Source organism: Poecilia reticulata, linkage group LG1 (assembly GCF_000633615.1).
Source record: "Poecilia reticulata strain Guanapo linkage group LG1, Guppy_female_1.0+MT, whole genome shotgun sequence".
Lineage (NCBI taxonomy): Eukaryota > Metazoa > Chordata > Actinopteri > Cyprinodontiformes > Poeciliidae > Poecilia > Poecilia reticulata.
The window spans coordinates 23,295,081-23,312,760 of record NC_024331.1 but is presented as its reverse complement, the minus strand read 5'-3'; the positions used below and the strand labels follow the sequence as shown (position 1 = coordinate 23,312,760).

Here is a 17,680-nt window from a genome sequence, read left to right as displayed (position 1 = left end):
AAAAAATCTCAATTGCTAAAATCTACAGACAAAATTTTGAAAACATGATTTATGCTTTTATTCACACATTGTATTTTGGTGACAGAAAGGATTTCCTCTCTTGTCTTCAGCTTGTCCAAAAGGCAGGTCAGTCACACGTCCCTTCTGTCCTGCTCTGTACTAGCTTCCTGCGTACTACAAAGCTCATTTTAAAATCTGTTGCTTTGTTTTTAGATGTGCTTCAAGGTCTCCAACGTCAGCAGACCAGCTGCTCTAGATTGTTCCAAAGACATTACTGAAGTTCAGAGGCGACTGGGTTTTTGCCGTTGGTTGTTAAAAAAAACTAGTTTCAATGTAGTACAGGTTCCTTCACTGTCTTTTCTTACATTTGTTTTGAACACTTATGTTTTCACACTGTTGTTCACCACAGCATGAATCATTTACGAGTTGTGCCGTCGACCAGTTTTACACCCGTTTGCACTTATTTAGTAATTTTATTTATTCTTAATGTACAGCATCAGTTCAGAAAATGTTGCGTAATTTCTCTATGCATTACAAGGTCTTCTTAGACAACTAGCAGCTTCAGAATATATTTTTTTCCCTGGTTTGGGGGTCAATTTTAAACTATTTCAGATCATTTTAGCCACTTTCCTGTTGACAAAAAGTATGGCAGTACTTCACAAAAGTAAAACTAAGACATGATGCACAGATAGATTTTTTTAATGTCAACTTTAGGAGGCTACAAACCCGACAAATGAAACAGTAGAGTGGAAATTATTAAACACACATGACAAAAATAAGTTAGAGGCAGATGATGGCATCTTTTCAAAGCAAAGAGTTACATGCTTTTTACACAACGAGCACACCTGTTATAATGACATCCATATACAAGTTTGACCTCAACTTTCAGGAATGTTGGGGCTTTTCAGTGATGCATTTACACAAAACGGCCACAGGAGGGCAACGCAACACAACTAAATCCATGCTGATCTGGTTCGCTTCCTCCACTGCAACAGGTGCCGTCACCTACAGGAAACTGTTAAAGCAGGGATGTTATGAACAAAGGCAGAGAGGAAGCTCTTTGGCTTTATTGGATAACAGTCTGAGGAAATTATGAGGGATCTCTCGAACCGCCTCAAGGAGGAGGAGAAAAATCCAGTGAAGTTCATCTGCTTGGGTGTGTGAAGTGGAACCGGTCGAGAGGACTGCTCCTGTTAGCGCCGATCGGCTATCAGCAAGCACAGCCTCTCTGACTCGTGTCAGGCTTATCCTTCAAGGTGTCCCCCTTCTGAGTGACTGGCTGGCTGGTGTAACCGTTGACACTCTCGTTCATCTTCTCACAGATAAGGTCCACCAGCTTGTCGAAGACCTGCTTCACGTTGATGTTGTCTTTGGCGCTGGCTTCGAAGAACTGAAAACCTGTGGACAAATAAAGACAAAGGGGCGATGAATCAAAACTCATCAAGCGACAGACGGGTGATCTGAGTGCTCTTGCAAGATTAGATAAAAACAAATACAACGTGTGTGTGCGCGCATGTTTGCGTGTGTGTGTGTGTTATTACCAAGCTCTGTAGCCACTCTTTGGGCATCTGCTTTGGGGACTTGTCTGTCGTCTTCCAAGTCCAGCTTGTTGCCCACCATCACGACCTGAGCGCTGTCCCAGGAGTAGGTCTTGATCTGGGTTGCCCTGGGAAACAGCCAGAACATTTTCACAATTATTCTACTGCTGACCCAACATGGACACTCAAGAAAAGCGGATTTCAAACAATGAGACAATGTGGTTTTATTTGAGAACTATTTAAATCTGCCAATGAACAGAGTAACTAAGGGTCGCTAATCATTTATTTAGGAAGTAAGGCCCAATTTAATAGCACTTGCACCGATATCTGCTTCACCTACCTTAAAATTAATTTAACACCAGCTAGAAGGAAAAGTTACTGCAGACATATATTGGCATTTATGTATAAAAAGTCTGAAAATAAATTTGTTAATTCATTTAAAGTCATCAGTGTCACCATTGTTGGTACCTGTGATGTTAATACAAAGTACTGTTACTAAGAAATCATCATAGTCTTTTGTAGCATTTTACAAGGTTGGAGCGTGCAGAGAAATTGACCTTTGACCCTTCCTCTATGCCCGTAGTGTTTCTCAAAAGGATTTAGGCAATGAAAAAAAGAAGTTTTTGTCTGTCAAAACATTTTCAGTGTTCTGGAAATGTCAGTCAGTTTGTTTTTTATTTTAATCTGCTGGTATTTTAAAGAGTTTGCAATGCTATGATCTGCTGCAGGTTTCCAAGGGCTTTGGAAGAAAAACGGTCCCACAGCATCACAGAACCTCCACTGTATTTAACAGTGGGAATGAAACAAACATCCAAAACAAACATCCTTTGTTTTGTTTCCTCTGTCCATTTAAAATCAAATCTTATTTTTACACATCTGTAAAACATATGTGGGTGTTACTAATTTATTTATTTTCCATACCCAAAATCTGACATCCCAAGAAGACTCGTTATAAACCGAACATAAAATGAGTGATTGTAACCGGATTTAAGTGGGCAAATGCTAACAAGTTATGTTCATAAACATACAGGGATGTGTTCATTTTGAAACATTTCATTAGTTTCCTTAAAAATACCTTTGGACAATTACAAGGGGCCAACAGAATTGGGGACTGAAGTAAAAGTTAAAAAATCTAACAACCTAAGCTGCCGGTAACTCAGAACATAACGAGACATGTTGTGATTTTTAGCTCCATTTAATCACACTAATTTGTGTACAATAAATTTCTATTGCTATTTTTAGCACAATTTGACATCAACTAGGATGAGTTAACTGTGAACAGTCGTTTCACTTTTTTTTTTTTTTAGAAGGCATGGGGTTAATCAAAGAGTCGCTGTTTTAGCTTTAGACTATTATTGGTCTTCAATTTATAACAACCCTACGTTCTAAATTAATGAGATTAGAAGACTTTTGAGATAAGTTAGCAGAAGGTGAGTTATCAGTGACAGTGGAGCTGAATTTCCTTGGTAGGGTGGAAATACAGGGTACTTCTGCACATCTGTGCAAACTCAGTTACAGCTGGTTGATTTATAAAGTTATAGAAAAACTGTAGGTTTCCATCTTTTTCCATCTGTTCATCTGGAAATAACATTTCAAACCAGATTTTGTATGCATTATAGCTGCCTGTCGAACTGCTTTTCACTCGCCAAAAACAACAGGAGCATTTCCAAACAGCAGCAGCTGAGCAGCTGTAATCATTTATCAGTCTAGCATGGAACATAAACTCTGGTGTCCAGGCATTATTGGGAGCCTTGCACCTGCACCAATAAGCATGTTGTTATTAATGTCAATACAAGCAGGTGTTTGTTTCAAGATTGTTTTTTTATTTATTTTTTTTTAATGAAAATTATTACTCGGTCGATTTCTCTCTTGGTATTGTTAACGTGGCATAATTTCAACGAGTTATAAACATCAATTTAAAAAAAATAAAATAACTGAACTTTAATTTTTGAGATGCATTTCACTTAACGTCAATTTGCGTGATACATGTCGTACATAAAGGTACAAAAGGTGTGTGTGCAAAGCAAAGAAATTAATTATCCCAAAGGTCATCTAACTTGAAAAACATGTTCATCAGCAGAAACTAATGTACCCAGTGGCGCAACTACACATTATTCAGGTGGACGCAAAAACATAGATCGGCAATAAAATGCTGTGGTCTCATGTGAAAGTATAGTGTGTTAGTATTGTTTCTTTTGGCTAGAAACATGGCTGGTTTGAGTTGTTTTATATCGTTAAATTCAGCTAAAACAGGGGTTTTACCTGTCAATTTAAAAAAATTAAGAAAAATCTAACTATCCCGGAAAGAAGTCCTTACCAGTCCTGAACGGCACAGAAGGACTCCTGGCTCGTGATGTCATACATGAGCAGGAATCCCATGGCTCCCCTGTAGTACGCTGTGGTGATGGTCCTGTAGCGCTCCTGACCCGCCGTGTCCTGCAAACACAGGGTTTATTGGTAAGAATCGAGAATTTCATTTAAATAAAATACCAACAATCGCACCATCGCATCCCTCTGATTTCAGGACAAAAATACAATAAAAGCGACACAGAAAACAACGGTTAGCTGGTAAATAAAAGTTTGGATATTGATTTGGTGTTGCGTCACTGCTGCAAAAAGCGTTATTTCTGCTGAACTTTCCTTTTGTCAGAGGAAAGTATAACACCCAGAACAGAAGATTTAGCGCAGTTATCAGACGGGAGTCCTTGCCTTCCGCTAGCATTCAGTAATAGATCTGTCCCCGGTGTCAGTCTGCGCAGTAAGCACATTGGGCTCCGGCAGCTCAAACCCATGCATCTTTCATGAAGCCTGCCGTCTGGGGACAATGTTAAACATCAACTGTCATTAGCTCTGGAGCGCGAGAAATTACTTTAAATTCATGACAGGCAGCGACACACAAGAGGGCAAACAATGGGAAGCTCTACTTGTTCTGCTATTCCGTCTGCAGAGACTGACGAATAAAAAAAAGAAAAACTTCTCACCCACAGGTAAGTGCCATTAATTATCTCAAGTAAATTACAGTTTTGACACTCCAGAGACAGCTGCTTTTTGTGTCCCGTTTTGCTGACACAGAGACTGACAATCTTGTTGTCTTTTAAACAAGATATTTTTATGTCATAAATAAGAAGAAAAAAAAACGCTTTCTGAGAATCCAAGCCGCAGCTGTTCTTTCAGGGCTCATTGCTTAGCCTAATGTGAACATGAAATGCACATTTACACAGTAAAATATACACCAAACATGTAAAATAATCTCTTTCTAATGTAGACAGCAATGTTTTAATGGGCAGCATAATTGCAAAAATAAATTCAGAGTCCAGACTTCAGGAATAGTTTTTTTTTTGGCAATTCATATAAAAGCTCAACAATATTGAAGAATTAATCTAACACTAGGAGACAGTGGAATTGCTTGACATGCACTTGATGCATATAAAGAAATGATGATGAAGTAATCAAGTACATCACCTGATGTTCATTTGTCATAGATGTAGTTTACCCTTATCTACAGAAAAGAAAAGGCAAAGAGACACAGAACTGAAGAAAAATGGAGAAATGTTTGGCTGGGCCTGGAAAGCACTTCTAGACAGAGAATAAAATATTGGTTTAATATTTCCAGTTACTACCTGCAGGATCCAAGTCTCTTCACAAAATGATCCAAACAAATCCACTATAGTCATTAAACTGTCATTCTTCTTTTATGTTGTTTGAGAACCTCGCTACAAAATGCCCTCACTGCCTCAAACTTGTCAATGCCCACTTGCCATCAAAGGTACAAACTGGTAGAAAATGGCACAGTTGCGCTTTAATTTGTCAAGCTACCGGGTCGGTGCGGCTCAGTAAGCTGCAATATTGTCCGGTTTATTCGGGAGTTAATTAATTAAACTCTGTCTGGCCAGGCGGGGTTAAACCCAAACCTTAAAGGCGGCAATTTGGTAGTGCGGTGACAAAAGTGACGCGCCAGGACGTCAAACCTGCTTGTCGCAAGCACAACTGAAGGGGGTCCAGGATGGCGCCATAGGGATCGGCTGTTCGACGCGCTTTATACATGGGCCAACCTGTGTCACAATGCCGAGCGCAGTTACAACACTCTTCAGTGCAGAGCTTGTAACTGGGTGAAGAAGGCTTTAGTTAGCCATTTTCAGTGTTAGTACAGTGTTTAAAATCAATTCAGAGGAAGCATTGATATTTGAGAAGCTATTAAATAAAAAGATACTGTTTTCCACAGCATGTCCACAGTTCACTCTGGCAGGAAAAAAAAAAAAAACGAGAAACAGCAAAGAGACGGGAAGAAGAAAAAGGTGCTCTTTGTTACCCTTTTCAGCTTTCAGTCTCTGTTAGGGATCATGCTGGAAAACTCAGTTTTGACAAAGATCTACATTTTCTAGGGAAGAGTTGAAGTGTTTAGTACTATTAGTCGCGCCCAATTCTAATAAAATAGAATTTGTCACATTAACTCCATAATCATTTTGTTTTAAAATGACAGAAAACTCCCCCATTACAGCAAATGCTCTCTCGCTCAGCAGGTGACGACGCCTCTGCCCTGAATGTAAATCTTTAATGAGGATTCGCAGCAGGAGGACTAGGAAAAACATTATTTTATCTTGTATGCTGTATTTTTATACCTTGTTATATTATAGTTCATAAAGAGAAATTGAGTAACATATCTACAAAGCTTTGCAAAAATGAAAATTACCCCCCCCAAAAAAAGAAAAATTAAATAATACTGCTTTGACAGTATAAACTAGACCACAAAATTTGTGTCACTGTCTATATAAAAACCCATCCGTACACGTTGTTAAAATAAAGTTGTTCACTTTTTCTCAGAACTAAAACTGAAGTGAATGCAACAGGAGGGGAAAAAACCAAGAGAAACATTCCCCAGGAAAACCAATATTTTTTCCTGAAACCGTTTCTAGCATGTCAAAATCTTGAAGCAGCATTCTTGTTTTGTTGAGTTTTGACTCTTACCTCTAATGTCAGTGCATCAGCTTCGTACATGTTTTAGTTGATGTACTTTAGGTTTGCATTCTGCGTTTTTGCTTGGATGAGATATTTTAGAAACACTGCTGAATAAATGTTTTCACAACACATCTAATAAAAAGCAGTGTTCAGTCTCTATTTGAATTTTTCTTTTTAATTTCTGCAGGGAAGAAAAAAGAAAAAAAAAACACTTTCCCTTGAAATGAAACAATGTAAAACGGGATTTGGTGTTCCAACATTTAATTAATTTGAAATAGTTTGAATCAAATCCTCTTCAAACTTGAAGAGGAAAAAAATAAACATTTATTTGTCGTTTCTTCGTGCAGTTACTCAAGAGCTTCTGCACCTGGTTTTGTAAATAGTATGAAGGGATCGACAAGGAGGTGAAGCATTGAAAAGGAGAAAGAAATTAAAAATGTAGCAAAATGGATGTGTAATTTTTTTTTTGCACGTTAAAATGAGTCGTCCTACTATTCCTTCTAACACATAACAGGCAACTGATAACCAAAGGCAATTTCTAGGGCCTTTACTTCATCATCTCACCCAGATCTGGAGCTTGACCCTCTTGTCGTTCCTGTAAATTGTCTTGACTTTAAAGTCGATGCCCACTGTGCTCACAAACGCCGAGGTGAAGGAGTCGTCTGCATAGCGAAACAGGAAGGAGGTCTTTCCCACGCTGCTGTTGCCGATGATCAGCACCTTGAACATGTAGTCAAAGTTCTGGTCGGCCGCGTCCCCCTGCTCCTGGCCGACCCCGGGGTCCCGGGCTAGCGCCATCTGCTGAACGACAGCAAAATGAGGACAATCCCACATTTGCCAGCAGGATACAGATATGTTCATGGTCACCTTGGTTAAGTTTCCATGGCTCGTCAGCTGCAAAACAAGCCCTAATCAACACTTACACAACTCTCTGCAAGACGGCTGAAATGAGAAAAAATTTTCAGCTGCTGCACCGTTTGTTTTTGCACCACAAGCTGTCAAAACGTCTTACCTAGCGGGGCTCAAACCTGCTGATGATCAGGTAATCAAGTGCTTTTAATTGGCAGCACCTGTCAGCTACTTGCCTTATTAATTACTCTGAAAGCCTTTGTTCCCATTTTTTTTTTTACCTTTTTGGAAATTTTTGTCACATAAAAGACAGATTTTGGCATGTTTTGGCAGAATTTAATGTAATAGAGCGACACAAATTGCAGTTGGTGAGTAAGAGTAAAATACTGTTTTTTTTGTGTTTTTTTTGCTTTTATATAAAATAAAATCTGAAAAGAGAAGACGGCATTTGTATTAGGAATGCACCAATGTAGACATTTGACCTAATATCGATACTAAAAATTACTATTGCCTTTAGAGCCAATAACAGATATTTAAAGATATTATATACATTTCCCTACCCTTCTGAGATCATGGAAAAAAAAAAACACATCTAACATTTCACAGAGCTCCGTTTAATCTAAAAAAATGACACTGCTCAACTATAAACCTACCAAGATGTTGCTGTGAACCTGAACTCACCGGTCAGATAAAAGGATCATTAATAAGTGCAGCTGCAAAGAGACCCATGCTAACTCTGAAGGATCTCCAGCAATCAACAACTCAAGTGGATTGAGGATTGCTGGTGAAAGGAGACGTGCGCTCCACAAATTTGGCCTTCATTGAACAGTGCCAGGAAAAAGCTTTTTTTTTTTTTTTTTTTTTTAAAGCTGTAAGAAATCTCATTTGCAGTTTGTCACAGCAAACATGTGCTCTGGTCAAATGAAACTAACATGAAACATTTTCTTCTATATGAAAAACAGCATGTTCACACCATCCCCAAATTAAAACCTGGGGGTGGCAGCATCATGCTGTGAGGATGCCTTTCTTTAGGAAGAACAGAGAAACTAGTCATTTATTAATGACAACAGCTGGATCTAGATCCAGATTTGCTCCATAAAGAAAAGACAAGAATTGTGAAAATGTCCTTAAAAGTCTTGATTCGTTATCCTTTATAGCTGATATGTTGTGCGCTGAGGTTTCGGCAATCTTCTATTTGAGAATCACCTTGCTGGTGGCAAGAAGGCGTTTCATATCTACCCAACTGTTCTTTGGTATTTTTCCAGATTTAGCTAAAGCAATTGGAGCAAACTGAGACAGGTCGTTAGTGAAAAAGATCCTTTTAAGATAGCCTATCTGACTGGCTGTCAGTTATGCGTAGACAACACTGGATCATCTCTCTGTGGCGTTGTAATGTGTAAGGGATCCATAGTGCAAAAAACTCCTCTAGAAAAGATGTTATACTGGTGTAAAAATGGGAGAAACTGGAGCGAGTGTTAAAAGAAAAACTTTGAGAGATCTTCAGAAAATCTGAAGGAACATCGTTAATAGTTTTCTAAAAAAAAAGAAGACAAAAGCACACTGTAAGCATAGCAGTAAAATAACAGCATTAAATTATCATGGTATTTTGCTGTATAGAAATACTAAACATGACATAACATTTAGGAGAAAAACTACTAAAAGTCTCACATTTCCATTGTCAATGGGAGAAAAATAAGCCAGAGGAATCCCAAAAACTATGGGAGTACTGAAAAAAACCATTTTCCACTGAGCCACATGTCAGCAGATCAAAAGCTGAGGAGTTTTTGAGGTTATACATTCAGGTTTATCCAATAGGAACAGCTTGTTTCTGCAGCAGAGCTGTGTCATTCTTTCTCACTCATACATTGTGATGCAGCTTCTGGCTCTTTAATAAATAATCAAACACATTTTTTGTTTTTTACTTTTTCAAAATATATTTTAAATATTAACTGTCAAAGACGCACTGATTTAAATTTATGACACGCCCAAAAAGTTTCTTTTTAAAAACACAATGACAAAATGTAGGAACAATATTTAGAAAAATTTAAAGCCAACCTTCTTTGCGACCTCATTAGTAAGTTAAAGGGGTAGTATGTATTTTCCCATTTCATAGAATGACCAAGTAACTATGCTACTTTCAGTTAGTATAAAAAATGCTGCATGAATCAAACTTTTAAAAAAATGACTTTACAATTTGATGCCTTGAAATTGGCCTCTGTCTCTTTAAGAAGCTCCTACTCTTACCGACACTCCGCTTTAGCACATCACCACGACAATGCTTCTCATTATACCGTTAACAGCTGCTCTTAGAGCTAGACCGAGAAGCAGTTTGTACGCTGAGCTCAGCAGACTCACAGTTCCACCAGGTGTTTTCTAGTGCTGCTGCTGCTAGTCTGATGGAGCTGAGCAGGGAAGTGCTCAGCTCAGCTGGGTACTGCAGCTCCAAGGAGGAGCTTTGTGATAGCAAGCATTTAGGCAATCTTGAACATAATACCCTCCCTTTAAGAGGAGAGATAAAGTCAGTTGTGGTCAGCGCCCCCTGGAAGTAACTTTCGTAAAATATGCTCATTGATCAGAATGACATCAGAGTTTTCAGTTTCCAACAAATAGCTCACCGGTCAAAGCCTATCAAGAAGAAAATTGCCTACACAAGCTGATTTTCTCTAAAAAAAATGACTGGAATTGCAAACTTTTATATCTGCAGTTCCAAAGCATTACCAAAAAACAGAGATTTGCCAAGAAACACTGGACATTTGAAAGTCTGTGCATTGAGGAAGAGCTCTCTGAGAAGTTTTTTTTTTTTTTTTTTGGATGCGAGTAACAAGTCTTGTTTGGCAGTGCCCACTTTGCGGCTTTGGACCGACTCGATACGGGCAAAGTTAATGACTGGTGGAATAAATGTCTGTCTGTCTTCCTGCTTTTCCTTTCTGAGAGATCATCACTGGGCTGTAAATCACATCCAGGGCGTGCTCCCTCCACAGTACCTCTCATTATCAGTCACCCGCCGCTCCCTCCGTCCATTTGTCACATGAAGTCACCACATAAACTTATAGCATCTGTAGGCACTGAGTGGTGTGCTGTGGGCAACACATCCTCTTAACCTCTGTGTGCATTTCATCCATCACCCACTGACATTCCCACTCAAACCTATACACAAACACACACCCACTGTCATCCATCTCCCTTAACTTGGCCATATTCATCCATCTATGCATCCCCTCCTTGTCATAAGCCACCCATATCTCACCCACTCTCTCCTCCCCTCATCCCTCTGCATCATAATGAGGCTGAACCATCCATTCATCAGCAGCCCACCCCCTCCTTCGTCCCAGAGGAACAGGATGCTAGTGCTCCTCCCTGGCTGGCTGCTGATGGGATCTCTGGAGACCAGCTCAGCATTACCACTTCCAAGATCCTGGAGGAGGCGGATGGGCAGCGTGCTGCTGCTGCTGCGCACACACACTCAGCAAAACACCCCGTGCCCACGCATGCGCCTACACATCAATGAGCAGCAAACTGTTGGAAGGACGGTTTTTGCAGTTAGTTTAGTACAAAGAAGGCAAGTCTTTCCGCATGAAAGCAAACATGCCACACCGAAGCCGCTTTAGATGGTAAATCTAAAGAAACTGCTCTAACGAGAGCAACTTATCCCACTTTCTAACTTTTAAACGACTACAAATGTCCCCGATTTTCTACAAGTTAAATCCGCAAAAAGTTATCATTAAGTCGAAACACGTCTCGTGGCTATGCTTCATCTAGTCTGGCTGCAACAGAGCACCATATGGTATGGTAGCACTACAAAAACAAACAACAAAACACCTCGACTGCATCCCCGACTCGCTGAAACACACGTGAACGCAACTTTACCTTGGATGTCGTTTATGATCTGCACTTCTCCGTCCTTCTCCACAAGCCGCCACCCGAGAGCCGAAAGTTGCGTGCTGCTATCGGCCGCTCCAGCTCAGGTGCTCGCCTCCCGGATCGCCACCCCGGTGCCTGTGCCTGACACTGGGGCATCCACTGTGTAACGTGTCAAGTTAGACAAAGAAAAAAAAAAAAAAGAGAAGAAACACTTCCGGTTGGAGCTCACAAAAATAAAAGGCTTGATCAAAGAGGATAACAAATGTTTTCTACGAATGAAAAACTGCACATATCTTAACATCACACACACGTTTTCCAAATTTGTCTCTGTTCTTCAGAGAAAAATATCTTGCTATAAATTGAGATCCAAGTTATGTCTAAAAGGTAGGTGGGCCACGCCTGAAGAGAAGGGAACAAAAGGATACCAGATAGCTCCAGATCTGGGTAGACCACCCCAAAATTATACTTGGATAAGAAGTATAATATCACTCAAGTAAAAGAAAGCACAGTGTAGTAAAACTATTTCTAAAAGGTTTTTTTTATATATAAAAGGTTGCTCAAGTAAATATAACTATACCCATCACTGTATAGGTCAACTGTTATGTTTGTCCTCTTTGCCTACTGCTTGAAAGAAAGCAGGTAAAGGGTTAGGAAGCTCTTTTTAGTCAGCAACCATATGGAGTGTCCAAAGTTGCTGAATCAGCACATGTCCAGTTAAACTGGCCTACTCTCCATGGAAGTCCAAAGGTGCTGCAGTTCATAAAACAGATAAAATATAATTTTTTTTGTTATTGATCAACAGCAATTTTAAAGAAATATATCAGTAGTTTATTAAACGAATATCCATTTTCTGTCGCTTATCCAGGGTCGGGTCGCGGGGGCAGCAGCTTCAGAGGGGAGGCCCAGACTTCCCTCTCCCCAGCCACTTCTTCCAGCTGCTCCAGGGGAACCCCAAATTAAATAAATATTCAAGTGGATATGTCAAGCTCTGAGAACTACTTCTTATTGTAAATAAGTGGCATTTTTTTTATTTTTTTTTATTTTCTGTTTTAACAGCAGCATATGGGAGGTTCTTTTTTCACTACAGTATACCATTTATGGTCTGAGTCAAGTATTTTTGGGTGAATCCACTATTATAACATTTCTTATTAACTGTAATCCAAATCCAAGATAAAATCAAGCCACACTAAAGAATGGAAGAAAAATCCACATTTTCAGTCATTGTCATCGACATATGTGGTCAACATTTGTTTTGAAGGTGCTCTCTTGGTACATGACATTTAGTAAACTTCAACATTGTTGAGCAGCAACCTTTACCCACACCCATGACCTTTCTGTTAAGCCGACGGAGCCTGACAGAGCAGTGGTTTTAGAAAATTACCGCTGCAAGGATGTCAATATTTAAGACATGATCTTTAAAATACAAAAAGTAGGACAAGCAGATTCTTTCTTTCTTTAAAGTGTTGGCTGAGTGAGGACAAGCAGAGTCAGGAAAAGTCAAATGTTTCATGTTTAAACAAGGTCCCCTCTACACATTGAAAATCCACGAGCAATGGTGCACACAAACAATTCGGAACAACATAAAACACGTTACAGCGACAGCAAAAAAATCAACTGCACCTGGTAGAAAAATGATGCAAGACTGCTGCACCGAGCCTCCAGTCAAAACACAATAAACGTACATTTTTTACAGCCAGCGCAACTCAGTGCTGAACATATATGAAGGTTTCCATAAAAACAATAAACCAACTAGTATCCACAGTTGTATTAAATATACAGCAGAATGCTATCACATAAAAAACCTCAGCTCTTAGATTGTCAGATCCAAGAGCTAAGAAAAAATTAAACGTGTGACATGGTATAAAAGTATAAAAAAAATTGTAGTTAAATCAACAGCATATATTTATCTATATTGAAACAATAGGGATTCAGTTTATTGGTGAAAACATTGTTTTAGAATACTGGAACACCATCTGTAAACTAGTCCATTGGTTAATACCTAAACTGAATTGTTTTTCAGCGACAACAAAAAAAAAAAAATACTAAAACAATCCACAACAAACTGTAAAGTAAATGCTGACTGAATGAGTCTAATTCCCTTCAGAGTTTCTCAAAATCATTTTAACTTGACCGAGTTAAAATGAACTTGACTCAGTGAACTTAAAAGTAAACACACCAAGAAAAGATCTACAGGGTAAGCTGAATAAACAAATTTTGCTCACACATCTCCATCTGTCAGTGAAACATCACGGCTAATCACTTATTAGCGCTTATAGGATAGGGCTGGATCATTAAGCGCCCATATCTGGTTGAACTCCTTGATGAAGGGTTGAACCAACTTTGCCTCCTCCGTGATGATGATGTTCTCCATGTTGCTCTGCACTGCTGTCAGCGTCCAGTTGAGGGAGCCGGTGATGAGCAGGCGGCCATCCACCACTGCAAACTTGTGGTGCATGTGCACAGAGCCAGCGTCACATCGCACGCAGACGCCTACGGCGAGAATGTTGGACAAGGGAGAAAGCCACGGAACGTGAGGGAAACCTTTCATATTTGCATTCGTCACATGCACAGTTGTGATGTACAGTTGTGACAGTTTGGATTTGTGTTTTCAGTCATTGAGATTGGCTGTGCAGTTTTTTTGATTACTCAATTATTGTATCAATTATTCCACATAAACCTATACTTTAATGTTAACCACGTAGTTAATAGTAGCACACGTAGTATATATCTGCAAGCCCTTAGAAAAGACCAAACACAAAAAACACAACTAAAATCTGAATGGGTTGAATTCAAATCAAATTCAGCTCGATTGGACTAAATTTTCGTAAATTTGGAAGATCTCTGATTGGCTGACATTTCCATTTAAAACCAAATTCGTCCACTACTCGCATGTACCTTCGGAAAGGTCTGAAAATTAACAAGTCCAATGGACCCTTTCTCTTAGGACTGCGGGATGGTTAAAAAGAAATCAGTATTGTTCAAAAATCCTAATCAGTAGATCAAGCTTTTTAAAGATAAACTGCACTTGCTGCTTCCCTGCTTTAGAATATTTGTGCGCTGAGAAGTTTATGGCTCTCTGGCTGCAACAGTAACCCAAGTCATTACCCTTCTACCACCAAACTTTATGAGGCTCTGCTGTTTGAGTTTCATTGAAAAGGCCTCTGTGTGTTATCAATACCAGAAGTGTGGAATCAGCAGTGTGTTGATTCACAAAGAGCAGATTTCATACCAAAACCCCAGATAGTAAAGAGTTTGTACTTTCTATTTGTCATGACTGTATTTTGACAAACACCAGACTACTTCAATCAAACTGCTACTGCAAAATGAATGACCTTATGGTGGACCCAGTGGCATTCAGCGAGAATAAACAGCTTTTGCAAAACAAAATATGGAACAAGAGCTTAATTTTCCTCGAGCCAACTTAATTTTCCTGACGTTTGCATTCAACATTCACTTAGGCACACACAAACACACACTCAGAAACACTTTGCCTAATAACATTTGCTGTCTGGTTGCCAGCTTTGTACTTACTTAATTCTAACCCGACCATATGCAGTGACAGTGATTTATTAAATGCAGAAGGGGCTGAGAGACAGAGTGAGACAGCATGAGTCACACATGTGATACAAATCCTTCAAAGCACTATTAATCTGAGTCATTGAAGGGCTTGTAGAGGCAACCTCAACTAACCCCAACACCCCCATTATCTCACTGCTCGCCATTATAGATCATGTGGGACTTACTGACAATGATACTTCAGGTCTGAAAGCCTGGAGCGAGCTCCTGTTATTGAGTAAGACTAGCGTCATGCTTGCTGTATCGTCAACTAAATGTGTCTATAATGGTGTTAAATAGGTTCAGAGCAACCTTTTATTATACGTCTAAAATGTTTCTACAAGGGTGTCATGACTCTATATACACAACATTTCTAACATTTTGTGGTGGGAGGACCCTTGGCCACAATTCATTTCAATTTTTATAGCAACAGTTTACAATAAACTGAAGCACAGAAAAGACAATTCTATTTGTATACACTTAAGTTTATATTAATCAAGTAAAGTATACATTCATACTTTATTGATCGGGGTTACGAGAGAAATCTCTTGTTAAAATTCCAAACTTTCCAGATTCTAATAAGCCGAGTTTCCTGTTCCAAGTACAAAAGTTAAACGTGAATTCCCAGAAGATTTTTGCTACCGAGTTCACACTTCCAACAAGATACTTGCAAAACTACAGGACCGGCAGATGGATGGAAAAGTTAACAAATACAACTTATTTTTAGCTTTTATTCGGAAATGGAAACCAAAATAAATTGAGCAAATAATTCTAAAGGATAAGTTACTACATGGAAAATAAATTTGATCATAATACAAACAAAAAAAAGAGTGTAAAAACAGTGTTTCTCTTACCAGCCTTGCGAAGAACTCCTATTTGTGAACCTGTGATGGCAGAATAGTCCTTGTCACTAAGGACTCGGATAGTTACGCCCTTGCTGTGTAACAGGAGCACGGCTCTGCTCATATCCATGTTTGAAAAAGAAAAAACACACAGGTCCAGTGAGGAGGAGGCAGAGAGGATGTGGCGGAGGAGACAAGAGAAAGACGTCTCTACACCGTGTGGCAGTGGACAGAAACATGAGCTGGAGCAGAAACAAAGAAGCAAGTCAGAGGCCTGTGCTAATCCATACATCTCCTGCTACATGCAAATGCACTGACGTGACAACATAGGTTTTCAGAACTGTGAAACTCTCAAAACTTAAAATTCACCAAAATGGCTTCAAAAAGTCAAATGTTGAGAGTAAATTATGAAAATCTAATGTATTCTTCATATGTTCAGCTTGTGAGATAACACTAATTTCGTCACGTTGGTCTTACCAAGCAGAATTTTCGCTAAACAGGTGCTCCACACAAGACACCTTTGAGGGGAAGAAGAGGACCTTGTTGAGGGTTCTTCTGCGCCTGCAGCGACCAAAGACCCAGCCAAGCAGCTCCAGACTGAGAGAGAGGGCCACCACTCCCAGGCCAACAACCTTCACACTCCACATCAGTGACATCTAACTCACATAAAAAAAATTCAGTTAAGTCCAGTCATCTTCTATTAATCTTCTTTAATCAGGATAACAAACATCTGGTATAAGAATATAACTGTTTTTTTTTTGCTGTGCATTACAAATAGTATTTTCAAATATAGTTGAATAAACTGTAGAAATTGCAAATGTACTTCTGTAGAAGAATTACAAAGGAGCCCTTTTAGTAAGATTCTCTCAGTTAACAGCACAGTGGTTGGAAACCTTTTTTTTTTTCCTTCACATTTTGTCATGTTACAACCAAAAATTGAGTGTATTTTATTGGGATTTTATGTGGTAAATCAACGCAAAGTAGTGCATAATGGTGTGTTATAAGGAAACAGATTTTTCTTTTTTTGTCAACAAGAAAATTGCTATGTGTGGCGAAAAACCGACGCTGCACATTACCCTGAATATGCTAATGATGAAAAATAGCGGTGGCATTATCATGCTGTGCGGATGCTGAAAACATGGCAGCAAAAGACTTGAGACCGGGCAGAGGTTCAATTTTGAGCAGGAAAATGGTCCTAAACAAACAACCAGAGCGGCAGTAAAATGGTCTAGAACAAAGCACATGAATCAGAATGGCAACATCAAAGTCCAGACACATAAATCAAAGCGGGAACATGTGAAAAGACACAATTTCCATTAAATCTAACTGGCTTGAGCTATATTAGGAAGAGAAAAATGTCAGTCTGTAGATGTGCAAAGCTCATAGAGATATGCTCTATAGTAATTGCAGCTGTAATTGCAACAAGTTGTCATCGCAATGGCTGACTTGAGGGGACTTGTCAATTTAAATATTTGTATTTTTTCCTTATAATTCACAAACATACACTGCATTGTCCATTTTAATCACATAAAATCCCATTAAAACATTGACATTTGTGGCTGTAATATGAACAACTATGAAGGTTTAAGGGTGTAAGCATTTTGTAAGACTTTGAATCTTCTCACAAAGGTTTTCTAATATTTTATTTCTCTACTATTATGCAGTTTAAATACATATTTAAACATTAATAATTTAAATAAACTAGTTCTTATTATAACAGCATAATTGAAACACAGCTGATATAGAACACCTTGATGAACGCTAAATGTATTTACAACACAATTACTGATTTGTCAGTTAGCTAAGCTAGCTGACAAAAGCTAAATGATAAACTGATTACGGTAAAGCAGGAAGTTTCTAAACAGCGCAATATGGCAAGGTCAGTGTGACGGGAAAGTTATAAAAACGGAGACCTTGTGGAACAAGTAAGGGTTTAGCAACAGTTTCAAGTCAAAACAAGAAACAAACCAAACCTGCTAGAGTTTCTGTCGCCACCATGCGGGAGAAAGACTTGTCAGGTGCTGCCAATCGATGTGACTGTCGTCTCAGACAGCCAATGGGAGATCGTGACGTAAACGC

The 17,680-nt window shown here is 39.0% G+C and overlaps 2 protein-coding genes across 5 annotated transcripts; both read right to left on the bottom strand.

The window, feature by feature from the left end:
* Positions 1–681: 681 nt before the first annotated feature.
* Positions 682–11,347, bottom strand: rab3da (RAB3D, member RAS oncogene family, a). 3 transcript variants are annotated; one of them, XM_008415637.2, is made up of 5 exons: positions 11,211–11,347; positions 7,059–7,295; positions 3,856–3,974; positions 1,542–1,666; positions 682–1,398 (listed from the first exon to the last, which is right to left on the bottom strand). In XM_008415637.2, the coding sequence occupies exons 2-5, from the start codon at positions 7,290–7,292 to the stop codon at positions 1,211–1,213; spliced, it is 666 nt and encodes a 221-aa protein (XP_008413859.1). In that variant the 5' UTR covers positions 7,293–7,295; positions 11,211–11,347; the 3' UTR covers positions 682–1,210. The 3 variants fall into 3 exon arrangements, with proteins under 3 accessions (XP_008413859.1, XP_008413852.1, XP_008413866.1); XM_008415630.2 differs by having other exon boundaries at positions 7,059–7,292; positions 11,211–11,346; XM_008415644.2 differs by lacking the exon at positions 11,211–11,347 and adding an exon at positions 7,362–7,383 and having other exon boundaries at positions 7,059–7,292.
* Positions 11,275–17,664, bottom strand: pld6 (phospholipase D family, member 6). Of its 2 annotated transcripts, XM_008415620.2 has the most exons (5): positions 17,575–17,664; positions 16,079–16,257; positions 15,614–15,843; positions 13,427–13,694; positions 11,275–11,363 (listed from the first exon to the last, which is right to left on the bottom strand). In XM_008415620.2, the coding sequence occupies exons 2-4, from the start codon at positions 16,255–16,257 to the stop codon at positions 13,468–13,470; spliced, it is 636 nt and encodes a 211-aa protein (XP_008413842.1). In that variant the 5' UTR covers positions 17,575–17,664; the 3' UTR covers positions 11,275–11,363; positions 13,427–13,467. The 2 variants fall into 2 exon arrangements, with proteins under 2 accessions (XP_008413842.1, XP_008413835.1); XM_008415613.2 differs by lacking the exon at positions 11,275–11,363 and having other exon boundaries at positions 12,692–13,694.
* Positions 17,665–17,680: the final 16 nt, after the last annotated feature.